At 54.8% G+C, this 16,690-nt stretch overlaps 2 protein-coding genes across 3 annotated transcripts in view; both read right to left on the bottom strand.

The window, feature by feature from the left end:
- Positions 1 to 1,677: 1,677 nt before the first annotated feature.
- On the bottom strand, positions 1,678 to 6,856 carry SLC7A4 (solute carrier family 7 member 4). Of its 2 annotated transcripts, XM_027895375.1 has the most exons (5): positions 6,812 to 6,856; positions 4,553 to 5,602; positions 3,760 to 4,436; positions 2,960 to 3,068; positions 1,678 to 2,870 (listed from the first exon to the last, which is right to left on the bottom strand). In XM_027895375.1, exons 2-5 carry the CDS (start codon positions 5,532 to 5,534, stop codon positions 2,677 to 2,679), a joined length of 1,962 nt encoding a protein of 653 aa, XP_027751176.1. In that variant the 5' UTR covers positions 5,535 to 5,602; positions 6,812 to 6,856; the 3' UTR covers positions 1,678 to 2,676. The 2 variants fall into 2 exon arrangements, with proteins under 2 accessions (XP_027751176.1, XP_027751175.1); XM_027895374.1 differs by lacking the exon at positions 6,812 to 6,856 and having other exon boundaries at positions 4,553 to 5,993.
- A 3,443-nt stretch (positions 6,857 to 10,299) lies between these two features.
- Positions 10,300 to 16,690, bottom strand: part of LOC114063227 (protein DGCR6) — a 20,685-nt gene continuing 14,294 nt past the window's right edge. Inside the window, exons 2-3 of the mRNA XM_027895371.1 lie at positions 12,879 to 13,019; positions 10,300 to 10,795 (exon numbers count right to left, since the gene is read on the bottom strand). Coding sequence (XP_027751172.1) covers positions 10,712 to 10,795; positions 12,879 to 13,019 — 225 coding nt within the window. The 3' untranslated portion in view covers positions 10,300 to 10,711. The remainder of the gene's footprint in view (positions 10,796 to 12,878; positions 13,020 to 16,690) is intronic.

Genomic DNA, 16,690 nt, shown 5'->3' with positions numbered 1-16,690 from the left:
ACAACTTGGGTAGATGATGTTTTCTCTCACAATTACAGCCTGCCACCTTAAAGCTCAGCTGATGCTGTTTACTTTGGATTTTTTTTTTTTTTCCTGCTGATACAATATTCAGGAACAAATCCCTGTAGGAGAACTGCCAGGGTTCCAGCAGCTACTGTCACCCCCCCTTTTTTTCTGTGTGCATTAATGAGTAGTCAATTAAAAATCGATTTGTACACATTTTGTGCAGGGTATGTCATTGCAGTAGGATGGTGTATGACACATGATCCAGACAATTTTGTAATACTGTTTAAAAAAAACCAACCCACAAGTGTGCTCAAGAGGCCTCACCGGCCTCCCAGGCACCTGGGAATTACGCTTCAATCCTTTAATTCCCTGCCAGTCCCCCGCACACTGGCTTTGTGTGCCATGGCCTAACAGCAATTTCTGTGCACTTTTACTAATGAATGATTTCAAATAGATTAAATATTGATGGTTAAAAGGCTCATTCAACAACTCTCTGGTCTTTGCCAGCTTAAAAGGCTGACTGAGACCCCCGCTGGCAGAGCCCAGCCCTGGTGATACCCGCAGAGGAGGATTAAAGTGTTGTGACCCTCAGCCCATCCTGCTCTGTGAGAACCTTCCTGCCCTTCCCCAGCCCTGCACCAGGCTCCCTTCTGCTGTTGTATCCCTGTGGTTCTTTCTACTCGCCTTTATCCAGCTGACAATGGATTTATTGCTGAGATCAAAACCCGAGTTTCTAAGGAGGGTTCAGCCTCTGCCTCCCCAGGTGTCTGTTGAATACTTGCTTTTTTAATGAAGAAGGACTTTGTTATCTCAGGAAAGAAACTTCTCTAGAGAAGAGCAGGGGTGGCGATGGGGGTATCTGTAGGTTATCCATTAATTTCTATTAATTGCACAAGTTGTCCCATCCCTTTGGCTCATAACCCTGGGCAGCTTTAGTTACCCTGTCCTGCTGCTGCTCAGCATCGTCCTTGCTGCCACAGGGGAGTCAGGCCCATCTAGGTGAGTATCAGTGTATTTTTGTACTGTAATACTCAAGTCCCAGCTATCCCAGCCCTGTGGGGGTCCCAGTTTCTGTGGGTGTGGCTGGAGCCTGTCCTTGTGACTGGAAACCCCGTGACAGCAGGGTGGCACTGGGCAGCACGACCCTCCTTTTCCCCACACTTTTAGGGGGCTTTCCTGAGCATCAGCTGGGGAGTAGCTTCCCACCTGGAGTCCTGGGGACACACAGAGCACAACCAGCCAGAGCCATCGCAGAACCAGTGTTTATGAGGGTGACCGAGTCAGCTCGTTGCTCACAAGCCACGACACAGAGGTGCCAAGCAGGGCCACCGCACAGTGGGGCTGTGCTGCTCCGGTGGCGGCAGCGCCAGGGTGATGCGGGACGTGGAGCAGTGCCGGCACACAGAGGGGTTCACCAGGGGCCAGCATATCCTACTGAGAATCCCCACAGCCTCTCTAGGCCCCACCAGGGACTGGGCAGTGAAAAGCAATGAACCAGCCTGCCCACCCACAATCCTTGGCTCCTCACAGGATGCAGAGGATGAAAATGGAGCAAGGTGTCCACGATGCAAGGCCCGGCAGGTCAGCAACCTCCTGCTTTACTTACTTCCAAAACATGCTGAAATCCCCCTCCCTTCTACTTTAGCCTGCCCACAGGCAAATTAGCCAGAACACGGGAATGATTGCTGGGGAAGGGGCAACACTGAAAAGCACCTGCTGAGCCCGTCCCAAGCCCCAGAGCCTGGGAGGGGCATCACAGGGGACTGAGCCCCTCATGGTGGGGCAGGTGGTGCTGCTGGGGCCCAGCAGAAGCGGGGAGCTGGCTCCTGGCAGATCGGGGATGCTGCTGGGGACCTCCAAGGACAAGGCAACACATCTGGGATCCTGAGCATCCACAGCCCGCTCGGGGCTGGGGCAGGAGCCTGGCTATGGTATTACGTTCCAGTGGGCATGGCCCCCAGCTCCCCCCGAAACAGGCAATTCCAGTGGCTGGGAAGATGCAGTTGAACTGCTGCTGTTCCAGCCTCCACTGGCTTTCCTGGGCCACCCCCTCTGGCCATGTCCCTTCTCCACCTCCTCCACCATCAGCCCCCTCAGTCCCAACCTTTGAGAAGAGCAGCCCTGGGGATGAGGATGGCAGGGATGGTAGGGATGCCTGTGGGGCTGCACAATTGCCCCCTGCTTCCTTCTGAAGGGACTCTGAGGGAGGCAGAGGGGCTCTGCAGGAGGAAAGGGGGCTGCAGTCAGGGCTACAGACAGGATGAGAGCCAGGATAGGCAGCGCTGAGATGCCTGTCCCAGTTCCCAGGGAACCTCTGCATCCCTGGCTGTGTGGATGTGCCAGTGGACAGGAGGTGTGCTGCACAGTGCCAGAGTGCACTCGGGGAGAGGTGACAAAGACACAGCTCCTCGCAAGTAGGGCAGGCACTGGGCTGACACCCAGTTTCTGAGTGCAGGGGATGAGGAGGGAGGGAGCCAGCCCCTCCATGCTCTGTGGGGAGCATGTGGTAAGGGCGAGCATCCTCATCCTCTCCAGATGGTGCCCTACGCCCAGGGCAGCCCTGGTGGCTCCACTGTCAGAGGGACCAGGAGGAGGGGGATGGGTCTCTGGCCTCACTACGGGAGGGGGTTCTGATGCTCCCATCACCAGGTGCCCCCATCCCCTGGGGTGTCATCTCTTGCCGTCGTCGGTGTCGGTGTCTGGGAGCCCAGCGGTGGGCTGGGAGCTGGGCTGGACTGCCTGCACCCTCTCCTCCAGGCTGCCACTGGGGAACACCACGTAGCGGGCGCTGAGGCGCTGGGGCTGCAGCTCCCGCAGGTTCTCCTTGCTGTGCCAGATGCCGTAGCCGAAGTAGACGAGCAGGCCTGCAGGGGGGACAGGAATGGCAGTGGCTCCAGCACAGCCTGGCCACTGGCACAGTCCTGGTTGGCATCCCAGCGGCTGGAGTACTCACCTAAGAGCAGCCAGACTGCGAAGCGGAGCCATGTCATATAGCTGAGTTTCAGCATCAGGTAGATGTTGAGGACGATGCTCAGTGCTGGGGAGAGGGGCACCAGCGGGATCTGTGGGACAAAAGGAGCCGGTGGGGCTGAGACCTGCAGGACCACATTTCTCATCCTTAAAATCATAAAGACAAAAGGCAGCACTGGCAAACGTGGGAGACAAAGGGACTGTCACCCTAGAATTTTTAGAAGTGGCACTTTTTTTAAGGTAAAAGGTAGGAAAAAGGAACAAGAGAGACAGAAGCTGGGAGCCAGGCTGACAGGGTCGGCACAGGCATCATCATGAGAACCAAACTCCTGGTGTGATCCAGAGCCAATATGATCCTTGCTGGAGGAGCCAGGGGAGGGGTATGGCAGGGAGGTGGTGTCACCACTGGTGTTACCATCCACGTGGCTGCATGGACCACATCAGGGCTCAGATGGGCTGAAAACAGGAGACAGTGGCATGGAAGGCACAGAAGAGGTTTGGAGGCTGAAGAGGAGCTCCATCACGTTGGTGAAGGGCAGCCAAAGTAAGGAGATGGGACAGGCAGGAGGGGAGTGGAGGGGTTGTGGGGATGCAGAGGAGGGGGCCCAGGGTTGGCAGGAGTGATCCCATGGGATGGACATGGAGCTGCTGGCAATGTCCTCTCCTGGGGACCAGTGACCACACAATGCAGGCTGTGCCTGGGGCCCCTGTAGGTCCATCAGAGCTGCTCCAACCACCCCAACCCCTGCAGAAGGACTGTCCCTGCCTGGGCCCCAGGCATACCTGGAAGGTCTGGGTGCTGTGCTGCTGCTCATGTGCCCAGATGAGGAAGAGGCTGAGCAGGAAACCCAGGCTGAAGAGGACCAGCAGCAGGGAGTAGCTCCAGGTGGGCAGGTGGAGGTGGGTGTTGCCAAAGACCAAGATGGAGCAGAGGCAGATGGCAGACACCATCAGGGTCACCACGGCCACTGTGACCACCTCACCTGGGTAGAAGTCGCTGAGGAACTCCAGGTAGGGCTCGAATGCTGCCTTCAGCTGCCCTGGCTCCCGCTGCTGTTTGGTCTTGTCCCTGTCCACCAGCTGCAGCTTGTCAGAGAAGGACTCGTACTCCTTCAGCTCACCACTGGATGGACCCTCGTGGGGCTCGGGGTTGGGCCGGTCACCAGCCGCCGGTGCGGGGACATCCACCTTCTGCTGCTGGAAGCGCAGGACGATGATGCTCGCAGCCACAAAGGTGTAGGCCAGCAGCGTGCCAATGGACAGGAACTGCACCAGGGCCTCCAGGTCGAAGACGAGGGCCAACAGAGCCATGAGCAGCCCGAAGACCACGATGCCAACGACGGGCACCTGTGTGCGGGGGTGCACTCGGGAGAAGATCTGAAAGAAGAGCCCGTCCTCAGCCATGGCGTAGACGATGCGCGGCAGGGAGAAGAGGTTGCTCAAAAGAACCGTGTTCATTGCTGAGGGACAGGCAGAAGAAGGAAGATCCCATCAGACCCAAACCCAAACTGGGGGATGTTCCCAGCCCCCATGGTGAGCGGGGCAGGCAGCTCCCACCGCCACTGCCTGTACTCACCACAGATGGAGCCAGCGGCCACCAGAAACCCTGCCCAGGCATAGCCCCTCCGGTAGAACGCATCAGCCAGGGCAGAGTCAGGGTCCAGTGAGTGCCAGGGCACCATCAGTGTCAGCACAACTGACACCAGGATGTAGGCGCCGGTGGCCAGTCCCAAGGAGAAAGCGATGGCCCTGGGGACAGCCCTCTGTGGGTTCCTGGCCTCTTCACTGGAGGCTGCGATGACGTCAAAGCCCACAAAGGCATAGAAGCAGGTGGCTGTGCCAGCCATGATACCTGACAGCCCGTATGGGGCAAAGCCGCCCTCCTGGGTGCTCCAGTTCTTGGGCTGTGCAAGGACAAAGCCCATTATGAGGATGAAGAGGATGACACCCATGCTGATAGCCGAGAAGACATGGTTGAGCCAGGAGGACACTTTGGCCCCAAAGGAGATGAAGGCAGTGGCTACCAGCAGGATGGCGGCTGCCAGGAAGTCTGGGTAGCGGGCCAGGAATGGCACCTGCCAGGCACCCACATGGGTTTCGGTGAAGTTCTTGATCTTGTGGTTGAAGATCGAGTCCAGATAGCCGCTCCAGGCCCTGGCCACTGCGGCCCCCCCGATCATGTACTCCAGCAGCACGTTCCAGCCGATGAGGAAGGCCCAGATCTCACCCACGGACACGTAGGTGAACATGTAGGCAGAGCCTGTCTTGGGCACACGGGCTCCAAACTCGGCGTAGCAGAGAGCAGCCAGGAGTGAGGCAAAGCCAGCGATGATGAAGGAGACAATGACGGCGGGGCCAGCGATCTCCTTGGCCACGGTGCCTGTGAGGACATACAGCCCAGAGCCCACCATGCCCCCAATGCCCAGCAGCGTCAAGTCGATGGTGGAAAGGCATCTGTTGAAGGAGGTCTCCATCATGTCGTCCTCCAGGGTCTTCACTCGGTTGAGTTTCTGGCAGAAGCGGGTCAGGTCGGTGGAGCGGGGTAGCCATCTCGCCATCCTGGAGGCAGTGGGCCCTGCCTTCGGCAGAGTGAGAGGTCCTCAGTAGTGAGACCCTGCCTGGAGACCTGGCACAGAGGGGCAGGAAGGGGTGAGCATCCCCTTGGCAGGGAGGTATCAGGTTCTGGGGACAGGGTAGAAGAGCCACTGGGCACAGGGGTCCCTCACACCTCAGCCAGTGTGGGCCTCAGCATGGAGCACATCCTCCTCCAGGGTGGTGGCACAGGACAGGGACCTGTGCCTGTGTGCAAGGTGGGAGGGAAACCACACCACTCCCAGGGCAGCATCTCCCAGTTAAAGCCCAAACCAGTTACAGCCCAAACCAGTCTGCTCTGGCCCTGATGAAGGTTTCCTTGCTGCTTTCCCTCCACCTTACCCAATATCTATCTGACCTTCACCCTGGTGTGCTGAGAACCCACCAAGGGGGCATGCAGAGTCTCCCTCTTCCCATCATTGACACGGGCATTCCCCAGGGAAAGCCCAGGCAGGCTGATGGGGTTGCAGGAGGACGTCTAGAGCAGCTCCAGCGAGGACATGGGAGTCACCTGCCAGACCAGGAAACAGCCAGCACCAGGGACCAGCCAGGCTGGCAGCTGCCACCGTGACAGTGGGAGGATGCAGCCCTGGGGACCTTAAGGTGCTGCTTCCTGGCTGCTCCGCCCGGCAGTTGGTGACTTTGGGATGCTCTCCCCTTCCAGCTGCCCTCTCCTGCATTTCAGGAGATGTGTCCCCCCTGCATCCCCAAACTACAGGTCCTGCTCAGATTGCTGGTGCAGCCCGACTCCATAAGTTCACCTGTCCCAAAGGCCAAAAGGTCCTGGAAAGGCTGATGGGAGATGACGGAATGACACTGGCCCAATTTATGCCGGCTGAGATCGCCCAGCCCTGCTGGGACTCCCCGTCCCTGCACACCTGGGTCCCCGCGACTGGCAGGGTTGGCAGTACTAGGGTTCCCAACCCCAACACACCCAACAGGCGCTGCACACTCACTGGGCAACGGAGCATCCCCGGAGCTCGGGGGGTGGCCGTGGGTGGGAATCCTCGGGTTGGGGGGTGATCACGGGTGGGGGACCTCCGGACCGAGAAGGAGGGAGTGTGTGGGGTTCCGGATTCATCCCAGGCGGGGAGAGGCGATAGTTTCGCCCCTGCTCAGCCCCGCCCCGATGCCGGTCCCGGGCGGCGCCGAGCCCCGCTCCCGGTCCCTGCCGCGCTCCCATGGGACGCTCCCCACGGTCCCGATGCCAGCCCTGCTCCCGGTGCCGGCGGGCCCCGCTCACCTGCAGGTGCGGGCGGGGGCCCCGCTCGGCTCCGCTCCGGCCCCGGCCCCACCTGCTCCTGCTCCTGCTCCTCCACCGCCGCCGCCGCCGCCCGGCTCCGCCTCCCCGGGCCGGCGGAAGGGCGGGGGCCGGGAGGGGCGGGGGAGCCCCCGGGGCCGCGATGGCTCCGTATGTGGATCCATCAGCGGGGTGTCTGCGCCGCAGCGGGGAGCAGAGGTTGGGGACATCGGGGCTGCACCCCCAGGCCTAGAGAGGGGCTGACACAGGGGGTCCCCACGGCTCCAGGGGGGGCATTCCCTCGGGGAGTGCGGGGCCGGAGCCACGCGGGAATGGGGCACAGTCTGGTTACGGAGATGCTCCGAGGGCTGGAGCCCCTCTGCTCTGGAGACAGGCTGGGAGCACCTGGAGAAGAGAAGGCTCCCGGGAGACCTGAGAGCCCCTCCCAGTACCTAAAGGGGCTCCAAGAGAGCTGGAGAGCGACTGGGAACAAGGCATGGAGGGACAAGACAAAAGGGGGAATGGCTTTAAATGGACAGAGTGCAGGATTAGATTAGATGTTAGGAGGGAATTCTCTGTGACGATGATGAAGCCCTGGCACTGGTTGCCCAGAGAAGCTGTGGCTGCTCCATCCCTGGAAATGTTCAAGGCCAGGGGGCCAGGGCTTGGAGCAACCTGATGCAGTGGAAAGCTCGAGTGAGATGAGCTTTGAGGTCCCTTCCAACCCAAACCTTCCCAGGATTCTATGATGGAGCAGTTAACCTAAATCTCCTCTGCTGGATACAGTTCTGGATGGAGCAAAGGGCTGAAACCCTGCTCCTCTGCCTCTACTCGCTCTGCTCTGGAGCTGCTGCCCAGAGGACAGGCTCCTCGCCCCCCCCCTGTGCTCAGGTGTTTGCCATGGAGAAGCAGATGTGGTGTGGGGAAAGTGGCTGCAGGGGCAGCAGTGGAAGGTAAGCTCCTGAACAGGCCCATCCAGCTCACAGTCCTGCTGCTCAGCCAGTGCCTGGGCAAGAGCAAAAAACCTGAGCAAAAGCTCATGTGCTTCCATCTGGCTCTGTAGTGAAGGGGAATCACCTCTCTCCATCTCTAACTCAAAACGTGTTTCTTTTCCAGAAGTGCTTCACCTCCACTTGAACCAACACAAACCTTTTGCCTCTCCAGCTCCCTGGGGCAAGGAGTTTCCCAAGCAGTCACCTGTCCCACCCAAACCTGCCTGCAATGCTCCCACTCCTGTATTTGTAGAGAGTGAAGTCCCTCTCCATGTGTGATATATAAGTTTTATCTTTACCCTGTCTGCTCTTGGGCCCCTTGTCAAGGATAAAGAAGTCCAGCTCAGCTGGAAGGTGTTACAGACCTGTGGTGTCCCCAGGGCAGAGCCTGTTCTTGGGATGTCCTTCTTGGGGTTAAGGGATCTGCTTTTGAGTGCTTCACAGCAGAAAAATGTTTTCATTTTCTTCTCTGATCCCCTCCTTGTGTCTCATCTGATTTTCTGATGGCACTTGAGCACTAAAGCTGACATTTCCACGGACCCAGCAGTCATCACTCCAAACGTCACTGCAGACAACTTAGAGCCCGCTGTGCAACACTGAGGGCTCACAGCTGAATGCATTCACTCTTATCGACGCTGAACTGACCTCCTTACATGGAAGGGACCTTGCACTCCTCCTCATCAGCCCAAAGTATAGGAAAAGGAAAACAGGACTTGTCCTTTCCTGCTACCCCTCACTCACTTTCCTCCATCTCCTGGGTGAACACGGGGCTGGCATGGAGCCACACCTCTCCAGTCAGTCACCCTGTACCTGAATGGGAAACTCAATCCTCTGGTTCATCCCCTTGCCACGTCACTTCTGGCACACAGAGCCCTGGGCAGGAACTTAAGGTCCAGCTCTGTAGGTGGCTGAACCCAGCAAAGGGGCCCCCAAGCACATGTTTCTGGGGCACCGGCCAAGAGCTCGGGGGCTGCACAGGTCACTGAACCAAGGAGCTGAGGCAGCCGAAGCCCAGTAATCCTTGGCAGCACTTCCAGCCCCTTTGGGTCACTGTCACCAGGTCTTACCCCAGTGTCACTGGCAGTGCCACAGCTGTGCAGTGGGACGGTGTCACCCTCTGCTGACATAACAGCACTTGCTTGGAAACTATCTGTATTCTCCATGTTGTACTGCCCGGCTTCAGGGGACTGAGCAAGTGTTCATCTGCTGCAACCTTGCTGACCTGATCACGAGCCACCCCAGGTGCTTTACTCCCTTAGGATAATGCTTCCCAACAGTTACCTCGACTGACCCTCCTGCAGCTCTCTACCTCGACAGAAAGCCCTTCTGAAACCCAACCTGACCACAGGCATGGAAAATTTCAGCTTGGATCCAATCAGCTGCCTGGCAGAGCCATCCGCAGCCAGATGGTGGAAGCAGGAAGCCCGAGAGCTGCTGTTGTCATGGCAGTGCTGGAACAGCCGCTGCGATCCCCAGCACTGGCTGCCCTGGGAGAGACGGCAGCAACCAGCAATCCTGGACCGAGGTGGGCTCCAGTCCCCGCCCTCGAGGGCAGCGCAGTAGGGCTGAACCCACGGGCAGTAACCCCAATCCAAGCTTCTCTAGCCACACCATTGCTCTGCTGCTGCTCCAGTTATTCCAGAGCATTTGTGTCGAGGAAGGGGGGAACTTCTGGAAGGTAGCATGACCCCCAGAATCTGGACATCCTTTTCTGTGATTGAACCCATCATTCATCCCTGCCTTCCTCATTCTCACCTCAGGAAGCAACTTCCTTGCTAATAGCTCTGGCCACAAACACAGATGCTGACTTCACTGGTCAAGTACCAGTGACTACCTTGTATTCCCACATGATGAAGGTGTCTCCAGAGAATATTGCCCACCTTGCCTGTCACCATTTCAGCAGTGGAGTGCAGGCCCCACACCAGCCCACTTTCCAGCTCAGAGTTTTCATCCAGGAGGTGGAGACCCCATACAAGCAGTGGGTCTTGTCTCCAGCTGCTGAACCACAGTAGCATTATCCTCGCGGGGGAGGGAACACCTATCCATGATGGAAATGAGAAGGGGTCTCAGTCCTGAATTTCCAACAGCCTCATTGGTCCTTGTGTTTGTCTCCTTCACCACCAGCTCCCCCACTAGTTCTTCCAACACCCTGAAGTCTCAGAAGCACTCCAGGTTCCTTCCCCGCTTCCATCTGGCACACCAGGAGCCCCATACTCCTCACTGGGGATGGGACAAACCTAACCATAACCACTGGCATTCAGAAAGCTGCAGCCCCAGAAGGTAGGGCAGAGCATTTTATTTCTCTCCGTTTGGAAATTAGTCTCCAGCCTTCTCTGCTCTCTGAGACAGTGGGAACACTGCTAACATTAGTCCAGTAACACTGGGTGAGGCCTGAAATCCTTCTTTAATACAGATGATACCGGTACCTGCCTGGAGGAGGCTCTGTAAAGGGTCTGCCTGTCTAAGAGGCTGTTTCTGCTTCAACCACACAGAAGCATCTTCCGGTAGATAAACCTTGGAATTGTTTTTCCCCCAAGTTTTATGCATCTAAACACAGGGCCACCATCACACAGTGGGTCTGGGTTTGCTGCCTCGAGTGGTGCAGCACCTTGGCTCAGTAACAGCCTCAGCAACACTGCAGAATGTTTGTGGCAGGTGAACATGCACCATCAGCTCCCGACTGAGCCAGATGCAACCGACACCTTGTTCTGATGACCAGAGAGGCAGCCTAAGGCTCCCAACCCCCCTGTGCTGGGCTCTGCTCACCCCAGCTCTAATCCAAGTGCCCCAGTGAGTTCCTCTATATCCAGAATCTCTTCCTGGCATGATACAAAGCATTTGCATGGACAATTTGTCCTTTAAAGGGAAGTCAGAGGAAGAACTATGGAAAGTGAATAGCAGATTTGCTCCTTCAGGAAAAAGCTTTCTCGGCCTCAGCTTCCTTCTGCTGCAACTTCCGAATCAGCTCCAGCAAATTCATCTGTAGAGTCAGCTCCTGCAAAGGGAAAGAGACATATCTACAAGATGATCCCATTCCCTCCTACAGAAAGCAGAAAGGACTGGCTTATATCAGCCCCTCAAGAGCTACACCTTTTAAAGGAACAAAAAAACCCAACCAGGCAAATAGAAACCAAAGGCTTCATTGTGTTTAAGTGTTTCTCTAAAATATAGAGCAGTAACATCTTAGCAGACCTGCTGCAAACTGTGGTTGTTTTAGGAATCCTGGGGCTTTTGGATTCCTTAAGGATTCAGAAAAGCTCTTTCTTCTTGACGGTGATAAATGTGTAAGGGCCATGAGGGCTGGCCAGTTCCGCAGGCTGAGCAGGGGCAGTAGCATCCCCTTGCACCTGCACAGCCACACACCCCACAGGATGTTCTCCAAGTTCCTCCCCTCCTCCTTCAGCAGCATCTCCAACTCCTTGACCCTTTCCCAGCACAGAAGGGTAAGAAGAGGAGAAATCACTTTGGGTGCCCTCTAAAGTGGGGTCCAAGCCAGGAGCAACACATGGCTGTGCTGGTGCATCATATTGTCTGCAGGCATTTCGTTCCCCATCAAAAGCTCCCTTTCCCATGACTGCAATCAAGTGGAGACACCGTCTCCTGTAGTCACCACCAGCAGCTTATGGTTTCTTTATCATTGGCTCCTTCTTAGTTATGTTTATCTCAGAGACAACACAGTGGAGCTGCTAATTTGCGAGCCCAGGGCTGTGACTCAGCCCTGTAGACGTGATGCTATGGAATTAAATATCAATTTTTGTAAAAATACATCCACTGTATAAGCAGGCATTTTACACAGACTGGGAGGAAACACATCAGCTGATGGGAACCATGTGGAGAACAGATTCCAGCAGGGATTTCTTGGTGGCATTTACAGGCACAAACCAAGATCCGGGTCGGATTTGGCAGCTATCCTAAAGGCAAACATACACAAACCCAGCAAACAGGAACCCTGCTACGGGTTATTACTTACAAAAACAACATAAAAGGCAGGGCAGGAGTGCGAGAAAGGACTGCCTGCATTATACAGCTGGGGAATAGCAGCACAGGGAAAATGAGAGGCTTATTCAAGGCTCCACAATTGGGAATCGTGTGGGTGGGTGTTAGAAAAAATGCTTGTTTCGCTCCGTTTAAGCCATCTTTTCTCACCAGTAGGTCTTTATCAAACTGACATTTAATCAGCTGAAAAAACAGAGTTAAGAACAGCCTGTCTCTGTGTTCCCTGCAAACTTGTGTGGCTTTACAACAGGACTTGGGAAGTTTTTCATTCCTGTGGTGGCATAAAGACAACAGGGACAAACGGAGGTGATGGCTCAAACATTTTGAGAGCAAATGCACTGAGCAAACTGGGAACAATTCTCTAATCACAGTCTGAGTTTATCAGATCCAGAAAATCACATGCAAGAGGGAACAAGGTGCCTAATAAACAGACTCCTGAAGCCAGTTTGTACAGCTAAGCTGGATACAGAAACAGTAAATCACTTATTTTCGTGTTATTCAGACCTGTTTGAGAGTCACAGGACTGCAGGCTTGGCACAGTGTTTCTTCTCTCCATACTGGGAAAAATATTGCAGGAAATTGGGAATGCTGCCCAGTGGTATCTGGGTTTCTGCTCCTTTTTTACAAACTGGATAAGAGGTCTGCCCAGAGCACATCACCCACCAGCTGAGAGGCAAGGGACAGATCTTTCTGACCCAGGGATCAACAGTTCATTAACAGTAGCTTTTATTTTAAATTAAAGATATTAACCCAAGATTACTGTCAAACAGAATCATGAAATGGTTTAGGTTTTAAGGGACCTTAAAACTCATCTCGTTCCATCCCCCTGCCATGGGCAGGGACACCTTCCACTATCCGAGGTTGCTCCAAGCTCCATCCAACCTGGACTTGGACACTTCCAGGGATGGGGCAGCCTCAGCTTCTCTGGGCAACCTGTGCCAGGGCCTCAGCACCCTCACAGGGAACAATTCCTTCCCAATATCCCATCTAACGCTGCTCTCTGGCAGTGGGAAGCCATTCCCTGTGTCCTGTCCCTCCAGGCCCTTGTCAAAATACCTCACCCGCCCTGCCCAAACACCAACCTGGGGATTGGTGGTGATGTAGAATCCAGACACCCCAGCCTTCTCCAGGGTGCTCTGCTGGTCGATCACTTTTTGGTCCAGCTCTAGGACTATCTTCTCATCCATCATTCGCTGTTCCTCTCGGATTCGTTGCTCCATAGCCTGAAAAACATAACAGTCAATGCAAAAAAGTGGAATATCTGCCTTTCTCCTGGCTTCTTATCTCTAACACTTTTACTGGAACCCAAGAGCAAGTGGGCCCTGAATCCGTCTTGATGAGCCCGGTGACAGAAGCGGGCAATCCGCACAGCCCCAGGTCTTACCACCTCTGCCTGCAAAGCTTCCACTCAAGAAAATGCAGGGAAGTCATGGGAGCAGCCTGCTCTCTGTGTGTCTGGAGACCAGGAAAGACCATGAGGAACCAGCCAGTGTCCAAACGACTTTTCCTGATGAGCCACTGCCTGAGATATGGCTGAGCTCAGTCCAACAGCTGTGCGCTCCTCTCAACTGAGGCTAAAGGGAGACTTGGAGGAGTAACACAGGCCACTAAAGCTCATCAAGGTGCCAGCTCGAATGCCTCCCAGAGACTCCCTGGACACTAACACAGAGCTGGAGCTGTCAATCCCACCCAGATCCCATTTATTCATGAAAGGATCTGAATGCTGGGGCTCTATCTTTGACAGACTGAGAACATAAACAAGGACGTTGCCAGAATAGTTCCAACCAGGAGGACACGGCCCCTCCTGCCTCACCAACATCTGTCCAAACCTCAGCAGAGAGAAGAAATGGAGCCCAGCAAACATGTCGATGCCAAAGGCACTCTGGAAATCAGGAGAGGAAGCAGAGAGCAGGAGGACTCCAGGAGATGAGCAGAGCCCAGCTCAAATAAACACCTCTGTGTGTGCACAGGCAAGGTGACACACCCTCACCAGGTGCACTGAGCAGCAGAATTCCTTTGCAAGCCACATGGAAAAATAGGAATCATCACATTCCATCAAAATACAATGGCAATATCATTCTTCTAGGGTGAGCAGGAGGATGGGGGAGGGGATTCTCCCCCTCTGTTCCACTCAGGTAAGACTCCACCTGCAGAGCTGCCTCCAGCCCTGGGGAACAGCACAGGGAGGACGTGGAGCTGCTGGAAGAGTCCAGAGGAGGCCACGGATATGCTGCCAGGGCTGGAGCCCCTCTGCTCTGGAGCCAGGCTGGGACAGCTGGGGGGGTTCACCTGGAGAAGAGAAGGCTCCAGGGAAACCTGAGAGCCCCTTGCAGGGCCTAAAGGGGCTCCAGGAGAGCTGGAGAGGGACTGGGGACAAGGGATGGAGGGACAGGACACAGGGAATGGCTTCCCACTGCCAGAGGGCAGGGATGGATGGGAGGTTGGGAAGGAATTCTTCCCTGTGAGGGTGGGGAGGCCCTGGCACAGGTTGCCCAGAGAAGCTGTGGCTGCCCCATCCCTGGAAGTGTCCAAGGCCAGGTTGGACAGGGTTTGGAGCAACCTGGGCTAGTGGAAGATGTCCCTGCCCATGGCAGGGGGTTGAAACAAGGTAATCTTTAAGGCCTCTTCCAACCCAAACCATTCCATGATTCTGTGATTCTCCTGCATAGAAATAAATGGCTCAGGTTTCAACATTTCAGTCATGCAATGCTGTCCCTATATAACAGAGAGAACAGAGGCACATGTTCAGCTGGAAATATCCATGAGGTTAAATTATCCTCATTGCACAGAAAGGGAGAAGTCACAAACCCCAGGATTTCCTACACCACTTGCTGGTGATTTAACAGACCTGGGAGGGGAGCTGAATGCATCCATGCTGCCACAGTTCCTAGGGGAAATCCAGAATTTGAGTGACAGAGATCTCGACCATGAACAGTCTGGGAAAGAGCTGAGGTGTGTCTGAAGCATGGACATATCCATGGCTCTGCAAAAGGCCTGACCTAATGAAGAGTAAGAGCTACCTCTTGGAACCTTTCCTGGATGCATGTCACATTAGCATGTCACAGTGAGAGAGTTTCACAAAACCACCTGCTATTAAGGAGGATGCAGGACTTGGATCCACCAGAAGATTATCCTACACCATCAGCTCCAGAGAAAACACTCAGGGCAAGACCTTACTGGAATAAACAGGAGGAAACTCAAAACAGCTCAAGCCCCAACTGGAGAGGCAGAGGGGTGGCTGTTCCTTCGTTACAGGATGCTGAGGAACCCAAGCAAGCTCTGTCCTCACACCTTCTGCAGTCCAGGGGTTCACACCCTTGGTGGGAGATACAATGGATTCACATCCCTTGTTCCCCAGATTTTCCTTCCTCCCAGCCAGCTCAGTGTGCTGCCCACACCATCCTCTCCTCCACTTACTCTGCTGGAGGAGGGACTTCCCTTGGGCCGGAAAAAACCAGAAAATTTAAGTGCCTTACATTGTTTTACAGTTGGCATCTGATTCTGGTTTATAGAAAAGTGCCAAATCTTGAAGGAACTGAGGCTTAAACACAAGTTTTGCTTCAGTTCTGGTGACTGATGACCCTGTATGATGGGCAAAGCTTTTCTAAATGCCACAGGCTCCACTGAGAAGCCAAACACCTAAAGCCTACACTTTGTATGACCTCTCCTGGGAGCCCAATCCCAAGTTGTCTCATGGGAGCTGGTCTTGGAAAACTTTCACCACAGAGGGCAGCTCCCGTTAGACACAGATGTTAGAGATATGATTTGATCTGTTCCCAAAATGCTCTACAGCAGACTTATCAGAGCACAAAAAAAGGAAAAAGTTACCCTATTAACACCTGGGAGAAGAAAACAGAAGACAGGCGAGGAAAGGTAAAAGGAAGTGGGAAGAAGCATGCACAGCATGTAAGATAAGGCAAAATGAGATATATGTGGGTGACTTAATGAGTGACAAAACATTGGAAAATGTTTAAAATAGGTAGGAGAGATTATTACTTGCTGCAAGTCTAAGTCACTCAGAGAGGGAGCAACAGGGATAGCTTGGCTTTAGTCACCTCGACAGGAGGAATATGGAAACACCAAAGGATCCAACAGGGAGTGCTTATCATGGGCAAAGGCAGGAAAGAGCCTCTCTTTAAGCAATTCTCGTTTGCCTAACATGGAGCAAAATAACTTCCCCGTTTTCCTCCATCAATTAATATAACTGGCTAATTGCCTGTAGCTATCACCAACATTAAAATGGCCTTTGGGACTGGACCTACAAGTGCCTTTTCCAAATACCTGGGGATGCTCTCAGAAACAATTGCTACACTTAGGAATCTCAAGATATTTTCTTCTTATCAGTGCTACTAAAAAATGTGGTTTTATTTTGAGTATTGTCTGCTTTTGACTTGCTATGACATCATGGCAGATCTCAGGCACCTTCTCCATGTTTTCTATCACTTGCTTCCATCTGACAGTGATGAATCATTAAAGCACTGTGGAGAGCATTGCCTTTGGAGTGGGCTCCTGAACTTCCATAATTCCCAGATCATACCTGGACCGCAGCTCTCCTAGACAGCAAGAGCCTGGGCCCTAGGGGACAAAGGGCAGAGCAAGAGGAGGAGACCTCCAAATTGGGGTGGGGGAACCTTGGTCTGTGCTGGCAAGGCCAGCCAGGATGGCTGGTGGCTCCCAAGGCTGCATCCCCTCTGGGGGTGCTTTGGTGCTCCTCCAGCAACAGGGCTGCGAGACCCCCGGGAAGGGACACAGCTCTGCACCCGCCCCCCTCCCCTCCATATCCCCCGGAGCTCCCCCTCCCCTCCATGTCCCCCAGAGCTCCCCCTCCCCTCCATATCCCCCAGAGCTCCCCCTCCCCTCCATGTCCCCCAGAGCTCCCCCTCCCCTCCATGTC

The sequence above is a fragment of the Empidonax traillii genome, unplaced genomic scaffold, assembly GCF_003031625.1.
Source record: "Empidonax traillii isolate 1590-97213 ecotype Southwest subspecies unplaced genomic scaffold, ASM303162v1 scaffold459:size589781, whole genome shotgun sequence".
NCBI lineage: Eukaryota > Metazoa > Chordata > Aves > Passeriformes > Tyrannidae > Empidonax > Empidonax traillii.
Note: the sequence above shows the minus strand (reverse complement) of the source record. Positions and strands in the feature narration are given on the sequence as shown.

Excerpts from the sequence above, each read along its gene's own strand:
- SLC7A4 (XM_027895375.1), bottom strand. The coding sequence starts at position 5,534 with ATGGCGAGATGGCTACCCCGCTCCACCGACCTGACCCGCTTCTGCCAG. Across the intron at positions 4,437-4,552 it reads GGCCGCTGGCTCCATCTGTG|CAATGAACACGGTTCTTTTG; the intron begins GTGAGTACAGGC and ends CCTGTCCCTCAG. Across the intron at positions 2,871-2,959 it reads CGCAGTCTGGCTGCTCTTAG|GCCTGCTCGTCTACTTCGGC; the intron begins GTGAGTACTCCA and ends TCCCCCCTGCAG.